Source organism: Mandrillus leucophaeus, unplaced genomic scaffold (genome assembly GCF_000951045.1).
Source record: "Mandrillus leucophaeus isolate KB7577 unplaced genomic scaffold, Mleu.le_1.0 Scaffold15, whole genome shotgun sequence".
NCBI lineage: Eukaryota > Metazoa > Chordata > Mammalia > Primates > Cercopithecidae > Mandrillus > Mandrillus leucophaeus.
Window position 1 is genome coordinate 9734205 of NW_012101476.1, and position 17913 is coordinate 9752117.

General features: G+C 42.8%; 1 protein-coding gene across 3 annotated transcripts in view; it reads left to right on the forward strand.

The window, feature by feature from the left end:
• The window catches only part of IL2RA (interleukin 2 receptor, alpha), a 50499-nt gene that overhangs the window by 22701 nt on the left and 9885 nt on the right, over nt 1-17913 (forward strand). For all 3 annotated transcript variants that reach the window (XM_011974917.1, XM_011974918.1, XM_011974919.1), the window contains exons 2-3: nt 14321-14512; nt 15962-16072. In XM_011974917.1, the coding sequence (XP_011830307.1) occupies nt 14321-14512; nt 15962-16072 (303 nt within the window). The remainder of the gene's footprint in view (nt 1-14320; nt 14513-15961; nt 16073-17913) is intronic.

Consider the following 17913-nt stretch of genomic DNA (forward strand, 5'->3'; position numbering starts at 1 on the left):
TTTGTTGAGACAGGGTCTCACTCTGTCTCCCAGGCTGGGGTGCAGTGAAGCAATCTCGTTGCAGCCTCTCCCTCCTGGGCTCAAGCGATCCTCCCAACTCACACTCCCGAGTAGCTGGGACCACAGGCGCACACCACTATGCCCAGCTAAATTTTGTACTTTTTGTAGAGACAGGGTCTCTCTATGTTGCCCAGGCTGGTCTCAAACTCCTAGGCTCAAGTGATTTGCCCACCTCATCCTCCCAAAGTGCTGGGATTATAGGCGTGCACCACCATGCCCAGCCTAGCTGTGTAACTTTCAACAAGTGACTAAGATTCTCAGCCTACATGTCTTGATCACTGAATGAGATTATAATACCATGCAAAGGAATGTTATAAAAAATCTTTGGTAAAATAAAAATAAAAAACTTGGCTGGGGGTGGTGGCTCATGCGTGTAATCCCAACACTCTGGGAGGCCGAGGCAGGTGGATCAGTTGAGCCCAAGAGTTTGAGACCAGTCTGGGCAACACTGCAAGACCCCATCTCTATAAAAAATACAAAAATTAGCTGGGCACAGTGATGCACGCTTATAGTTTCAGCTACTCAGGAGGCTGAGGCAGTGAGGCAGGAGGATAGCTTGAGACCAGGAAGTCAATGCTGCAGTTAGCTGTGACTGGGCCTCTGTACTCCATCCTGGGTGACAAAGCAAGACCCTGTCTCAAAAAACAACAAAACAAAACAAAACAAAACAACTCTGTACCAAAAGATGGTATTACACTTTTCAGGCTGGTAAATCCAAATCTAAAGAAGCGCAGATTCTCACAAGGTCAACTTCACCTAACCTCTGGTTCCAACAAACTCTTTCCAGTCTCCCACAGGGATTTCCTCTGGGAGTCAATGAGCTTAAGGTATTGTGAAATTTGGCTAGGGGTCTGGGAGGAATTCTTTTCATTTCATGTTACAGACAGAGCATCTGAAATGAGAAGGGACCACAGTGAGCCAGTGACTGAAACAGGAGGAAGATTCTGACATCCAGAGCTTTCCCTTCAACATTTCCTTCTGTTTATTCCTTATCTAGACTTCCATTTTCCTACCCCATAGATACGCACTCTTATGCCCCTAACTTGCCTTCAACTCCTCTACTGTCTTGTAAATGTCCCATGTGTGCTTGAAAAAAGAGTGGGCTCTGCTATTGTTGGAATCAAATTTGTTAATTGTGGTTATGACATTTGATTATTCTTACTGATTTTCTGTCTGTTTGACCTATCCATCATAAAGGAAGACACTGTTAAAATTTCTCGTCATGATAGTAGATTTCTAAATTTATCCTTGTTTTGTCAATACTTGCTTTGTGTATTTTGAAGTTATGTTGTTGGGTGCATAGAAGTATGTAACTGTTATGTTTTCCTGGTTCTTGTTTTGTATATTTTGAAGTAATGTTTTTGAGTGCATACACATATAGCATTTTTATGTTTTCCTGGTGAATTGAACCTTTAGCAATACATACTGACTTCTGTATTTCTATTAATGCTTTTGCCTTGAAGTCTGATGTTAACATAACTCCTTGGAATCAATTGTCCATTCTTTTAGTTTCAAACTGTTGGAGCCTTTATGCTTTAAGCATGTCTCTTATGAACAGCATATAACTGCATATTTTAAAAAATATATGCAGTCCAACATTCTTTAACTACAGTTAGTCTATTTACATTGGTAATTATTACTGATATAGTTTGATGAATTTCCACTGTCTTATTTTGTTCTTTACTTTTTACCTTCTCTTTCTATGCATTTTCCCCTTCTTTTGATTTAAGTAAGTTTTTATCCTATTTTATTCTTTTTTTCCAATAGCTTGTAAGTTATTCACTTTACTCTGTCATTTTAGATGTAATTTTTAACATTTTAACGTGAATCCAGACTTTATAAAGCCCAGATTTAACCAATACAATAGCCTTCCTCTCAAATAATAAATAACCTTAGAACAAATTGCCTCCACAAACCTTTTCTACACAGTTCCGTCTTCTTCCTCCTTGCTTCTTTGTGTGCATTTATGTTTGCTATTTGAAAGAATTTCCTGAAAGTAAAAGTGAGATTTTTTAGAAGGCTGACATGAGGGCAGCAATGGTAGACTTTCACGTGACTCCTGTCCCACCACCTTGAGCTGTGTGGTTTAGGCAACTTACTTAATCTCTCTGAACCTCAATCTCTTGCTTTGTAAAGCGGGGATGACAATATCCACCTTTCAGAGCCATAATGAGCACTGAAGGTAATATATGCAAAGAAGCAGCACATATGCAGGGATCAGATATCATAGTTATTATTACATAGATAACCCCAAATGGAGGGCCTGGGCCCTCTGACTTCTTCAAAGATAATAATCTGAACTAAACCACAACATCACACAAACACCTCCCAGCACCCAGATAGTTTAGATATAGCTCCACCTCTTTGTGAGAGATAACCTTCAACAGATAGGTGAAAAGCATGCTCCTTCCTGAAGATTATGATTCTGGGTGTTGGACAAGCACTGAACTAGGAGTCAGGGAACCTGGTGATCTGTTGTAATCCAAGGCTTGCCACAAACTTGTGGAATGACCACAGGCTCAGTGCTCTTATCTAGAAGATGTAGAGGTTGGCCTAAATGATCTTTAAGGTCTCTTCTAGTTCCCATATTCTATGATACCATTAAAAGGGATGTTCGACAAGTTCCATGGTATTTTATTTTGCACCCAAACCACTTACTTTCTAAAGGCCTAAACTGCTGGTTTGAGTTTCCCAAGGAAGCGAGAGACAACCTTTGATATTATGCATATCTTTGGAGTTCTTATTAAACAGTAAACCTCACCTGACAATCAAAGATAGCCTCTGGCTCCAACATCTTCTTTCCAGTCTCCTATAGGGATTTCCTCTGGGAGTCAACGAGCTTAAGGTGAAACTTGGCTAGGGGTCTGGGAGGAATTCTTTTCATTTCATGTTACAGACAGAGCATCTGAAATGAGAAGGGACCACAGGGAGCCAGTGACTGGAACAAGAGGAAGATTTGGATCTCTGACACCCACAATCTGTCTGATTCTGACGCAGAAGATGAACCACGTTAGAGCAAGAACCAGACTCTCTTTACCCAGTGGCCCAAGCTCTTGATTCATACCTGTGTCCCTTGTAAAGCTCAGTGAATCATCATCTAGACATTTCCTGTGCTCCGTGCGTTATTCTAATCTTCACTGGGTAAAAGTAGAGCTTAAAGCTCTGATATATGGATAGGAAAGAGAAGAGCGATGAAGCCTTTACCCAGGGCTGGCTGGGCTAAGAGTAAAACAACTTGACCTTGATTCATCCAAGGGGCAAAGAATCTTATCTCAGACTCGGTCCACATCCTTTATAAGCCTCTTTTTCCTTTATCTTTCATGTTGCTCATATGGGCTGCAGGGGCCAAATGAGTTTTCTTTCACTTTGAACATCAGAGAAAAAAACGACGACAAAAAGTTACTCAACCCACAAACGTTTCTCACTCACCCACCTTTCCTCCAGTCAGTGACGTTTTCACGGCACCCTGTTAGATGCTGAGTGAGAAAGCATCGGGGCACAAACCGCTGTGGATGCAGATTGAGCAGTGCTCACTGTGCACTGGAGGCATGGGGGTCCTGTCGTCATGAAGCGGGCAGATGGAGGGAGGACTGAGCGAGCAGCCGGGACTTCGCGCACTGGAAACTCTCACTACTCCAAGAGTGGCCTGGGGATCTGCAGCCCTAGCATCATGTGGGAACTTGTTAGAAATAGCCTCAGCCTCCACGCCTGCCCTGTCAAATCCCAAACTGCAAGATCCTGGGGGATCTGCACACACGCTGCTGTCAACAACCTCAGCACCGTCCTGCTGGCTCTAGAGCAGCCAACCGGGATGTCCTTCTTCTTCAACAGTGGCATCCACTCTCTAAAATGACTGTCCCTCACGTCTCCTTCCAGGGTTGGTATTTCTGGTTAACTCAAGGGACACAACAATTCTACTAATGAAGTGGTAAAAAGTAAAGGGACACCTTTCAGATTATGGGAGTGGAGCGGCGGGTATGTGGCAAAGTCAAATAAAGAGGGCTCATGACTCCACGTCAGGGAAGAGCCGCTGGCCTGCTGTTTATCTTTACTGTGAATAGGGTCTCTTTTTGTTTGTTTGTTTTGTTTTGTTTTCACTTAACCTCAGTGGCAAGAAAAATGTGGCCTCTTGCCCGGAGGAGCAGCGGAAGGCAAAGACCACCTCATTTCACCAAGTTCCTCGGCTTTTATTTAAAATCCAAGACATAGAAGCTGCACATTTGTCCTTCTGGGAAAAGCGACGAGTGACTGAGAGCAGAGTCCAACAGTCAAAAGGAGAGAGCAGGTGCCTGGGAGTCAGAAAAGCTGGCTTGAATCCCTAAACCTGTCGCTGTTTGTCATGGGTTAGGTCGTTCTGGTCATCTATGGCAGGAGGACTACAAACGCCTGGCTTTTCCCTTTCCAGCGGGCACACAAGGAGACAGAGAAGTTGAATCTCTAGCAGTCCATTGAAAGGGAACCCCACAGTGCAAAGAGAAGCATTGTCGAGGGCCCTTCATCTGCACCCTCCGTTCTCCCAGACCTGTTCCATGATGCATTCCAGAAGAGGTAGCTCTCCGTCACAGTCACTTGCGATTGCCAAGGTGTCAGCCAGACAAGGCAAAAGCTCCCAAGGGGTGTTACCCTTCAGCTGCATACAGAACTCTTAGAGGCAACAAATTCACAAGGAAAGATACACCCATGATCCTGTATTTCAGCCACAATGATGCAGGTGAGGTGGAAAAGGACGAGGAACAAGTGGGATTCTGTCCATGTCTGAGCATTCACGGCAAAATCCAACGTAAGATGTGGAACACGCTCAACACCAGAAGATCTCGGTTTGACTCTGTGCCTGTGCCCTTGGTGTGGGTCCCAGGCCAAAGCCCTCAGCATTTTCAGGATTAATGAAAACTGCTGGCTGTCTCTTTTTCCCTCTGCCCACATAAAAGGCACAAAAACTAAAGGCAAAGGCCACCTCACTGCAGAGCCTGTGGTTCAGGATTTTCCTCCTGGGAGCCCCGACTTCTTTTCTTTTCTCACCTTAACAGTGTCCAGAGTACTTTTATTGCCAGAATGGAGATACAGCCTGCTCAGGGCCACATGTGGGGCCCACCACTCAGGAACAAAGAGAGAGACAGATACTAAGCATGCGTGCAACAGAGAAAATCCAGCCCACAGAAACCGTGTGCAAGAGCGGCTCCATCCAGCCTGAATGTGGCTTTGGGAAGCCCACTTAGAACTTGGCCTGCCGCCAGTCACCAACTCAGAGCCTACTGCCGTGAAGGCAGGCCCTGACTCTCCATCCCTGCCCACACAGGGAGACCCAGGGCAAACAGAAAGCCCCTGGGGGGGCCCAAGGGACCCTTGGCTCTCTCAGGGTCCCATTCAAGTTTCTGGGCTAGTCCTGGCCGACTAAATACCACTGAGTTGCCTGGTGGGAGTAGGTGCTGGGCAGGGTGGACAGGAGCCCCACTGCTTCTCAGCCCTGTGCCAACCCCTTTGGGTAAGACCCTAAAGCAGGGTGGGGAGCCCCAATTTCTAAGCCTTGAGTGTTTACCACCCTACACCCCCACCTCCAACTCCCGAATTGATCATCTCAAATTTTCCCACAGTCCGTAGACACCAGACACTTCAAATACTCTCAGAGAAGAAGGTGATGTCCACATCCAGAATTGTGCCAATACTTTAAAATTACGGGGAGAAAAATATTCCCCTTTCCCTCTTCTAAGGAAAATTCTGTCTGCCTCCCAAGCTCCCAGGTCCCTTGTGGTGTGAGCTGGGGGAGTGCCTAGAGCTGGGAATTGGAAAATATTCCGGGAGAGAATTGTTTATGTTGAGAAGACCCATTGGGAGAAGCAGGAAGTGGGTCTGGAAAGACAGGAGGAAGTGTAAAGGCAGAGAAAAGCCCTTGTTAGCTGAATTTTGAGAAGTAATTTTTAGCATTCTTAGTGAGTAAAACCAGAGAATGAGGGCAGTTGTATGCTGTCTTAAAAAATAAAAGAATGATAATATAGGGAAAGATGATTTCAACATTTTGGAGTCATATAAATGGAATCCTCCTTTGTTATTACTGTGCAAGACTTTTAGACAAATTATTTTTTATTCTTTTTTTGGATGTTGTTCTGTTGCTGCTTTTATAACACTATGCTGAGAAGGGCTAAAAAAAAAATCCCAAATTTATTCCCATTAGATTGAAAAAGAGCAACCCTCCAGCGTACCTTTCCACACACTCTTCTACCTCCTGCTGCCTTCAGGTGATCTTTGGCACTTCCTGGCAAGGCCTTTCAGGGAAAAGGATTACAGTCAAGCTCTTTAGTGGTTACTGAGCTACAGACCTGGAGGTGTCATGTTTCTAAATTCCAGGAAAGATTCTTTATGAAAGGAAAGTCTGTGAGAATAAGAAGTTCTGGAACCTCCCCTTGTCCCCGCATGACCTCTTCAGACACTCAGATTAGTTTATGATGACTCTGAAAATGCCCATTACCTCATCTAGCAAAACACACCCTCATGGAATTAAAGAGTTTCTAAGGTCACAAAACAGCTTCCAAGACAATTTGTCGCCTTCTTTTCAAATTGATGTGTTTAGAAATGTTCTTGGCTTGTGATTGGCATTTCAGATTCCAAAAGCATCTGTGGTCAATCCTGGCTGTTTGTGCGAATGAATAATTACAAAAGAGTTGCTAAGTATGCTTCTCATTGATTTTGTTGAGCTAAAACTACTTATAAAGAAAGGCACAGATCTGAGGCATACAATTTGATGAGTTTTGACAAATGTGTATAGCTGCATAAACGTTTTCATCACTTCTGCCTTCTGGTCAATACCCACCTACCACAAGAAACCACTGTCTGCTTTCTGTCTCTGGATATAACTTTTGTCTTTTTTTGGACTTCATATAAATGAAAGCAAAGTGTGTGCACTATTTTGTGTTTAGCTTATTTTGTTCAACATAACATTTTTGAGATTTATCATTATTTCCCATATCAATAGTTCATTATTTTTTATTTTTGAGTGGTTTCTATAGTATGACTATATCATAAGCTACTTATCTGTTCTCCCAATGATGGATATTTGAATTATTGAGTTGATTATTATTAATAAAGCTACTATGTCCTAGAATGGAAGGGGCTTAATAAAAGAAAGAAGTAAATAAATATTTTATAAAAGTCTTTCTGTAGACATATCCCTTCATTCCTCTTAGATAAATACCTAGGAGTAGAATTGCTGAATTGTAGGGTAGATATATATTTAACTTCAATAAAAATACTTTCTTTTTGTTTGTTTGTTTGTTTTTGTTTGTTTGTTTTTGAGACAGAGTCTCACTCTGTTGCCCAGGCTGGAGTGCAGTGGCATGATCTCAGCTCACTGCAACCTCTGCCTCCTGGGCTTAAGTGATTCTCCTGCCTCAGCCTCCAGAGTAGCAGGGATTGCAGCCATGCACCACCATGCCTGGTTAATTTTTGTATTTTTAGTAGAGACAGGGTTTCACCATGTTGACCAGGGTGGTCTCGAACTCCTGACTTCAAATGATCCAGCTGCTTCAGCCTCCTAAAGTGCTGAGATTACAGGCATGAGCCACCATGCCCAGCCAAAATACTTTCAAATAGTGTTCCAAAGTAATTGCATTACTTACACTGCCACCAGTAAAGTAAGAGAGTTCCGGTAGCTCTACTTCCTCTCCAGTGTTTGGTTTATCAGTCTTTTATCAATTTCCTCCATTTCCCTAATGGGCTATCTCATCATGGTTTTCGATTTGCATTTTATTGATACCCGATATTAAGCACACTTTCAAGTGTTTATTGATAATCATATATCTTCTTTGGGGAGGTGGCTGTTCAAGTCTTTGCCCATTTATTGGGCTGTTTGCCTTTTACTATTGCTTTGTTGTTCTTTATATATTCTGGACACAAGTGTTTGTGACAAATAAATATATTGCAAATATTTTCTCTCAGTCTTTTTCATTTTCTTAATGTCTCTGAATGAGTAGACATTTTCAATTTTTTTCTTTTATAGTTAGTGCTTTTGCATCCTCTATAAGCAATCTTTGCCTATCTCCAACCTGCAAAGTCATTTGCCTTTATTTTCTTCTAAAATCTTTGTAGTTTTGCCTTTTATGGTTACATCTATAAGGTATAGACCTAGTATGTAGATCTTTATCTTCATACAAATAATAAAATTAATTCTTGCATAAGAGGTGAGGTTTTTTCTCATACATTTATCCATTTGTTCCAGAAGCATTTGTTGAAAAGATTTTTCCTTTCTCATTGAACTTCCTTGGCACATTTAAAAAAAAAATCAGTTGAACAAACATGAGTGAGTCCATTTCAGGACTTTCTGCTCTGTTTCATTACTGTTTGTCTTTATGCCAATACTATGCTGCCTTGATTTCCATAGTTTTATAGAAAGCCTGAATATCAGATGTCATGAATCCTCTAAATGTGTACATCTTTATAATTGTCTTAGATATTCTAGGTCTTTTGCGTTTCTAAGGAGGTTTAGAAATAACTTCCGAATTTCTACTAAATATTGTGTTGGATTTTTAAACTGCAGTTGCCTTGAATTAATTGATCAATTTAAGGTGAATAGATTTTTTAAATGAATGTTCCAATCTATAAAGATTGTATATTTTTCCATTTGCTTAATTCTTTTAAAATATGTCTCAGCAATATTTCAGAGTTTTCAGTTTAGTGGTATTACAAGTTTTTGGTAGACTTATTTATAAACATTTTATGTTTTTTGATGTAATTGTAAATACAATTGTTTTTAATTTTTAATTTTCTAATTGGTTGTGTCAGTATATAGAACTACAAGTGATTATATATATATATATATATATACTGAAATTGCTAACTTGCTAAATTCTAGTAGTCATTTTGCAGATTCCTCAGTAATTTTATGTAAACAATCATGTTATCTGAGAATAATGTTCCTTATCTTGGAATCTACTTCCTGATATTAATATAACCACACCAGCTTCCTTATGCTTACCTTTGTAGATTATGTCTCTTTCTATCCTTTTTTCTCAACCCATCATTTTTATTGTATTTAAAGTGTGTTCTCTTGAAGACAGCATATAATTGGGCCCTGCTGTTTAATCCAGTCTGAAAGTTTCTGTCTTTTAATGTATGGATTTTTGTCCGTTTATATTTAATGTAATTACTGATAGGACTGGCTTTAAGTTCACCTTCTTGCTATCTGTTTCTTAGTTGTTCCCTTTCTGTTTTTATTACTCTATTCTTCGTTTTCTCTCTTCAGTTTGGCTCACCAAATTTAATATTCTTTTTAGCTATACTCTTTGTGGTATTATTTGGTGGTTTCTCTAGGCTATTCAGTATGCATCCTTAGCTTATCACAATCTACTTACTTAATATTGTACCATTTTCTATATGATATAAAAACCTAAAACAGTACAATTCCATTCTTCCTAACTTTTATACTAGAACTGCATGTTCAACAGAACCCACCAAACCATATTATTATTTTTGTTTTAAACAGTTGTCTTTCAAAGATGTTAAAAACAAAAAGTGGTCTTTTCACTTATCTAAATATTTATCAGTGTTCTTTATTACTTCATGTAGATTTATGTTGCTAGCTAGTGTAATTTCTCTGTTGCTTGAAAATTTTTCTTCAGCATAATGCAAATGTGCCATAATAAATTCTCTAAGCTTTCTTTTATCTAAAAATATACTAAATTCACCCTCGTTTTTGGAGGATATTGTCTCTAGGTAGATTTCAAGGCTGATGGGGTTTTTTCTTTTAAAACTTTGCATATGTTGTGCCATTGTTTTCTGGCTTCCATTGTTTCTATTGAGAAGTCAGCTGTTATTCATCATTGTTCCCCTGTAGGTATGTGTCCTTTCCCTCTCACCGCTTTTAAGATGTTCTCATTATCTTTGGTTTTCAGCAGTTTACCTGTGATGTATCTAGATGTGCTCTTTGGTTTTCAGCAGTGTAGCTGTGATGTACCTAGATGTGCTCTTCTTTATCCGTATCCTGCTTGGTGCAGTGAACATCTGGATCTGTAAATCCATATCTGTCATCAAATTTCAAACATTTTTGGCCATTATTTCTTCATATATTTTTTCTGCTCCATTCTTTCTCTCCTCTCTCCTTGGGATTCAATGAAATGTAGGTTAGGCTATTTGATATTGTCTCACAGGATGCCAAAGGTCTATTCTTTTTCAAATTTCTTCTGTTCATCAGTTTGGATAATTTCTATTGATTTGCCTTCAAGCCCTGGCTAGGCTCATTTCAGATACTGTAACTTTTAGTTTTATTTTCTTATTTTTAAAAATATTGGTTGGCCATGGTGGCTCACACCTGTAATCCCAGCACTTTGGGAGGCCAAGGCAGGTTGATCACCTGAGCTCAGGAATTCGAGACCAGCCTGGCCAACATGGTGAAACCCTGTCTCTACTAAAAATACAAAAATTAGCCAGGCATGGTGCCACACACCTGTAATCTTAGCTACTTGGGAGGCTGAGGCAGGAGAATCACTTGAACCTGGGAGGCAGAGGTTTCAGTGAGCCAAGATTACACCACTGCACTCCAGCCTGGGCAACAGAGGAAGACTCCATTTCAAAAGAAAAACTTACTAGTTTTCATTTATCTACTGAGATATCCTATTGTTACACTCATTACAACCATTTTTTCTTTAAATTAGCAGTTGGCAATTTTTTTCTGAAAGGGTCAGAGAGTAAATATTTTAGGCTACCTGGCCATGTTACTCCACTGCAACTACTCAACTCTGCCATTATAGCAGAAAAGCAGCCATAGACAAAATGTAAATAAATGGGTGTGTCTTTCTTCCAATAAAACTTTATTTATAAAAATAAACCACTGACCATGGTGGCTCACTCCTGTAATCCTAGCACTTTGGGAGGCCGAGGCAGGTGAATCACCTGAGGTCAGGAGTTCAAGACCAGCCTGGCCAACGTGGCGAAACCTCATGTCTACTAAAAACACAAAAATTAGCCGGACATGTTGGCGCATGCCTGTAATCCCAGCTACTTGGGAGGCTGAGGTAGGAGAATCGCTTGAACCCAGAGGGCAGAGGTTGCAGTGAGCCAAGATTGCACCATTGCACTCCAGCCTGGGCAACAAGAGCAAAACTCTGTCTCAAAAATAAATAAATAAATAAATAAATGGCAGCAAATCTGCAGGTTGTAGTTTACTGACCTCTGCTTTAAGACATTGAGCATACTTATTACGACTGTTTTAAACTCCTTTTGTGCTAATTCCAAAATCTGGGTCAATTTAGGGGTCTGATTTTTTTTTTTTTTTTTGACAGACTCTCACTCGCTCTATAACCCAGGCTGGGGTGCTTGGCTCACTGCAACCTCCACCTCCCAGGCTCCAGCAATTCTCCTGCCTCAGCCTCCTGAGGACCTGGGACTACAGGCATGCGCCGGCCACACTCGGCTGATTTTTTGTATTTTTAGTAGAGATGGGGTTTCACCATGTTGGCCAGACTGGTCTCTAACTCCTGACCTCAGGTGATCTGCCTGCCTTGTCCCCACAAAGTGCTGGGATTACAGGCATGAGCCACCGCACCCAGTCAATCTTACGGGTCTGTTTCTATTGAGCACTTTTTTGAGTAGGTCAAGTAGGTCACATTTTCCTGTTTCTTCACATGTCTAGATTTTCTTTTAACTTGCTGGATATTATGAACTATACATTATAAAGGGTCTGGATTATCTTGTGGTCCTTTAAAAGGTAATGCATTTTGCTCTGACAGGCAGGTAAATGACTAGCACATCCTCTTGTCTATTAGGCTTGGTTTTAATCTTTGTAAGGGCGGGTCTATTTCGGTTTTGAAATTCATCCTAGGGATGTCTCTTTCTCTAGAGCAGGACTGGAAAACTACAACCCACAGCTCAGACACCTGTTTTTATAAATAAAACTTAGTATAACTATTCTTCTCTTAGCCCTCACAATGGGCGATCAGGGCTAAGTCTCTCTAAGTTCTGCCCTGTTCAGGTTCAGACCAGCTCTTGGCTAAGAACCTGGGGTGGACCCCTATACATACTTTTTGAGCACCCTTCATGTAGTGCCCTCTCCAGAGCCCCACCCCACAAATCCCAGTCATGTCATGTCAGTGAGCCCACCACTCTGCTTGGGCTCCACTTGGGTGCTGCCTGGGAGGAAAGCACCCCAGGAAGGAAGCCAGGGCAACCGTGGGCGCCTCTCGTGTGTTTCCCTCCTCCCAAATCATGTAGCCCTGAGCTGCCTGTTGTTCAGCATCTGAAAGCACTTGCTGCATACATTTGGGCTGGTTTCACAGCTGTTTCAGCAGAAACGTAAGTTTTGGTCCCAGTTACTCTGTGATGGCTGGAAGCAGAAGTCTTCACTGGTTTTTCTGATTATTATCCATGTCTGGCTTTAGCAACAGATTTATCTTCTGATACATAAAATATTGGTTGGTGTTGATCTATAATAAGTGCCAACAAATGGTACCAGTGATATGAGAAGTACAGAGAGACAATCTTTTGCGGGAGTTAAAGGTTAAAGTAAACGTCAGTCCAGTCTCTATCTGAATTACCATTCTCTTTTTCTGGACAGTGAAAAAAAGGAAAGGAACAGAACTACCATCTATTCCACATCTGTTATTTTCTGGGCTTTCATCAAGTTACCTTAGTATATTATTTGCTGTAATCATTAAATCAATAAAATAATTATTATTACACACAAAACTGAGCCTTAGAGAAGTAAAACAATAAAACTATGTAGCTTGTAAACTGCTGGAGCTAGAAGTTAGAAATCCATCTTTCTCCCTTCCCACCATGCTGCTGCTCTTGCCTTATCATGAGATTACCAGAATTTAGTGAGCACTTACGCTGCCTGTTCCACCGTAATTTCTAGCCCATGGAGCCCATTTAAATTGCTTTTGCTTAGTCCTTTGTTGGTTAGAGATGGGCCAAGCTGTCTGATTTCTCCCTACCTTCAGTTCCTTTTGTTTTGTTTCGTTTTGTTTTCTTTTTGGAGACAGAGTCTCGCTGTGTCACCTAGGCTGGAGTGCAGTGGCGTGATCTCGACTCACTGCAACCTCCGCCTCCTGGGTTCAAGCGATTCTCCTGCCTCAGCCTCTCAGCCTCCCGAGTAAGTGGGACCACAGGCACATGCCACCACACCTGGCTAATTGTTTTGTATTTTTAGTAGAGACTGTGGTTTTCACCAGGCTGGCCAGGCTGGTTTCAAACTGCCGATCTCATGTGATCTACCCTTGGCCTCCTAAAGTGCTGGGATTACAGGCATGAGCCACTGCGCCCAGCCTCACTACCTTCAGTTCTTAGGGGTGTCAGGAGAGTCCTGAGTCATTGGATGGGGATGGTCTTCTAGATGACAAGATGCTGGGCAGAAACTAAGTGCATAGAGAAGCTTCACTCAACCTGAACGACTAATACACAACCGGCCAACCCACAGCCATGAGTACAGCCAGCAGCCCTGATCAGCCTCCGTGTGGGCTTCCATCCATGGAGAGGCCACAGACTCCTGCTTTCCTGCCTCTTCCTGTCCCTGTCATTTCCCCGCCCACTTCCTTTATCCAGCATGTGATATTTCCCTCCAAAATCTAATCTCTTAAAGCAGAGAAACTGTTGCAAATGGAATGGAATTATTTTTCTGATTAGACCTGTGCCACTTTTCCTTGTAACAGTTTAATGTTTGGCCACTGCTTCTGGTGTCTTCAGTGAGATTCCAGGGTCCATTTTTCAGACTGAGGGAGGGTAGGGTCTTCATAACATAAGAAGGTATTTGGTGAACTCAGAGGTGAGTAGGTGGGTGAGAAACACACATTTCCTATTTGCCAGACATTGAGTGAAGTTCTTTCTGTATATTTCTCAAAAAATGGCACAGAGTCATTAATTATAGAAAGTCTAACAATTTGTATATCCTGAAAAGTATTTTGCACAGACACATTTTGCCCCTCAATTAAATGTACGTAACTTTGCTCCTTCCTTTCTTCGCTTTTCTTGGCCCTCCTCTCTCCGTACTTGCTTGACATGAGGCATATTCAGAATAAAACCTCATTAATTTCTACTCATCTAGTTTGAAATACATTGTGCTTTGGAGAGGAGCTTGGTTGTAGCTAACTTTTGAGCCAGCTCTGATACAAAGGTTTCTGAAGAACAATGGTAGCAGCCTTAGTTCCTTTCTCACAAAAAGTGGGGCATACCATCTTTTAAATAAAGTGAAGAAATATGTGATTAAGTTATTATAGGATTAAATATGTGAGTACTTGCCCGGGGCCTCTTCAGCTCCTAATAGTCTTCTTTGGCTTTGCAGAGCTCTGTGATGATGACCCGCCAAAAATCACACACGCCACATTCAAAGCCGTGGCCTACAAGGAAGGAACCATGTTGAACTGTGAATGCAAGAGAGGTTTCCGCAGAATAAAAAGCGGGTCACCCTATATGCTCTGTACAGGAAACTCTAGCCACTCGTCCTGGGACAACCAATGTCAATGCACAAGCTCTGGTAAGTGTCCCTTCTGTAACTACCAAGAAAAAGAGAACTGCAGCAAAGAGTGAGACAGAGCCCAGCTTTGGTTCACTCAGCCCTGTAGACACAAATGGGCCAGTTCAGTCTACAGGATAACTAATTTTAGTGGTTCCTGAAATAGTCATTCACTAAACACAATTTTGTTTTTGAGACAGAGTCTCACTCTGTTGCCCAGGCTGGAGTACAATGGCTTGTAATCTCAGCTCACTGCAACTTCCGCCTCCCAGGTTCAAGTGATTCTCCTGCCTCAGCCTCCTGAGTAGCTGGGGTTATAGGCTCCTGCCAGCACGCCTGGCTAATTTTCGCATTGTAACAGAGATGGGGTTTCACCACGTTGTCCAGGCTGGTCCTGAACTCCTAACCTCAAGTAATTCGCTCGCCTCAGCCTCCCAAAGTGCTGGGATTACAGGCATAAGTCACCCTGCCGGCCACACAATTCTATTTTTATTTTTGAGACAGTCTCGCTCTGTCACCCAGGCTGGAGTGCAGTGGTGCAATCTCAGCTCACTGCAACCTCCACCTCCTGAGTTCAAGTGATTCCTGTGCCTCAGCTGCCCGAGTACCTGGGAGTACAGGTGTGCACCACCATGCCTGGCTAATTTTTTTATTTTTAGCAAAGATAGGGTTTTACCATATTTGCCAGGCTGGTCTCAAACTCCTGGCCTCAAGTGATTCTCCTGCCTAGGCCTTATAGGCTCACATCACCATGCATGGCTAATATTTTGTATTTCTTGTTAGCGATGGGGTTTCCCCATGTTGTCCAGGCTGGCCTTAAACTCCTGGGCTCAAGCAATCCTCCTGCCTCAGCCTCCCAAAGTGCTGGGATTATAGGTGTGAGCCACCACGCCTGACCTAGACGCCCTCTTTTATCCTGAGCCAGAATTCTGATCACCCCCCTCAATGGGGCACTCAGACTCAACTCCTTTGCCAAACTCTTCACAATAGACAGGACTGTTCTAGAAGTTTCTTTGTCATTGTGTTAAGGTGGTGTCTCTAACTTTAAGCATTCTGAGCAGTCTTAGGGAGCAAAGGATCAGTGCGTTGTGGAGTGAGACCACTCCTGCTGCCGTCAAACAACTCAAAAACAATTGATAGCAAGCAAGGAGTCCCTTTTGGTGAGAAACACACACATACACACATAACATACATGACATACACAGACACACATACACACGTTCAAATACATGTCGTGGGCATTGCCATATGCACATGAATACCCAGAGGCCGGTGCTGGGACGGGTGCGAGCAGGCCCCACCCAAGGGAGGGCGTGCTCTGGTTTCATCTTTGTAAGCTCAGCAGCTGGACACCGCCAGACACATCGTGGGCACTGGACAGGTGTGCTTCTCAAGTGAATGAATACATGAACGGTGTTTTCTATTAAGCATTTGTGGAATTATCTGCATCATTCCATCTATATTTTTTAGCTGCTCGGAACACAACAAAACAAGTGACACCTCAACCTGAAGAACAGAAAGAAAGAAAAACCACAGAAATGCAAAGTCAAATGCAGCTGGCAGACCAAGTGAGCCTTCCAGGTGAGAGATGAATCTGCCCTCCAGCTAACTCCTGAGAGCCCACCCTTCTCTTGCAGGCGGATGATGTGTACCCAAAGGAAGAAAGTCTGCCCTGCCTTCTGTAAACACAGGCATGTTGCTCCCTCCTCCCAGGACATCACTGCAGACAAGAGCTAGTGCAGAGCTGCCCAAAGGCTGTTTGCTCAGCAACTCGAGCCAATCTGACGGCAGCCAATCCAGGTCTGGGCTCACTCCCTGGTTTGGTAACTGGCCAAATAGAATTCAACCCAAATTCAACTCAACTTACAATCATCTGTTGGGTCTGTGTGCCAGGCCCTGCTGACAGGAGACACAAACAAGAGTGTGACAACGATCCCCGCCCTCCAGGAAACGCTCTGCGTCTTCCCCAAAAGCACAAAACAACGCACCCCCAAAAAATTATTCACTTCCCCATATTTCTTCCAGGGCAAGGTTGTAAAATGGACATGCCACACTTGTGAGTCTCAAAAGTTCCAGACGCATGTGTCCTGGCCAGCAGTCTGTGCATGAGTGAGCACTGCAGCTGTTCCTTGCCTGCCCTCAGCTTTCCCATGACTGAATGGTGGTTCACTCATGGTGTCAAGAAAATGGGCCAGGTGCAGTGGCTTATGCCCGTAATGCCAGCACTGTGGGAGTCTGAGGCGGGCAGATCACTTGAGGTCACAAGTTCAAGACCAGCCTGGCCAACATGGTAAAACCCTGTCTCTACAATCATACAAAAATTGGCCGGGCATGGTGGAGGGCACCTGTAGTCCCAGTTACTCAGGAGGCCAAGGCACGAGAATTGCTTGAAATCAGGAGGCGGAGGTTGCAGTGAGCGGAGATTGCACCACTGCACTCCAGCCTGGGTGACAGAGGAAGACTCTGTCCCCCCTCAAAAAACAAAACAAAAAAGAAAAAAGAAAAACAGAACCTGCTAGGAAGAATTGAGCTTTCTAAGGTCAGGGGCTGACCTTAGGAGACTTCAGAGCCCTTTGCTAATTTTACAGCCTTACAAAGAACTGTATCAGGCACCATCCCATTTGAGCCTGGCAATACAATGAGTCAGGACCAGGAAGGGTTACTTCAATTTACTGAAGAAACTGAGATGCAGAAAAGATCAAAAGATTTGGCTAAGCTCACATAGTAGGGCTGGAATCAGACCTCAGGTCTCCCACATTAGATGAGAAAACTTTCTCCTGATTACTTATTTTAAAAGAGTTTGAATTTATAGCTTCCATTATTTTATTTTTTTAAACAGACTAATCTAGGGGCACAGTTGCAATACGACGTTCTTACTCCTTCCCCCTCCGACTTTGTCCTGGACTGGTGTTTCCAAGCACATTTGTTTGTTTTGTTCTTCTTCCCCCATATCACCCTGCACAGTTATTGGAAAGCTTCAAAGAGGCCAATGCTTAGTGTCCTTTCTCCAAGGCTGGCTCTGCCTGAGGGATGTTTCAAAGATTGTCTCAGTTTGGGTGTTTTCATTGGAAAGAAGCAAATCCAATTCCAACATGTTCAGACAGTTATGAACTGTATTGGTTGTCAAACAACCTTTTATCCTGAGACCAAAACACAAGTTCAGTCGTGATGTTCAACGTGCCACACGGCAGGAGCCAGCCTGGGACAGGACCACCCAGCTTCCTGCTGGGCCAGAGGCTCTGTTGGGTATGCAGGGTTGGGGACAGTCTGGAAGTTCAGAGCACATGTGCAGTTTCACAGGCTAAGGTTAGAGGGCACATACAATTCCATATGTCCAGGTTGGGGGCTGTGGGTGGGGAATCCAGAGATTTAATCAGAGTAAGACATGGTCTCAGGCCGCAGGTCAGTCAGACCTGGGATGT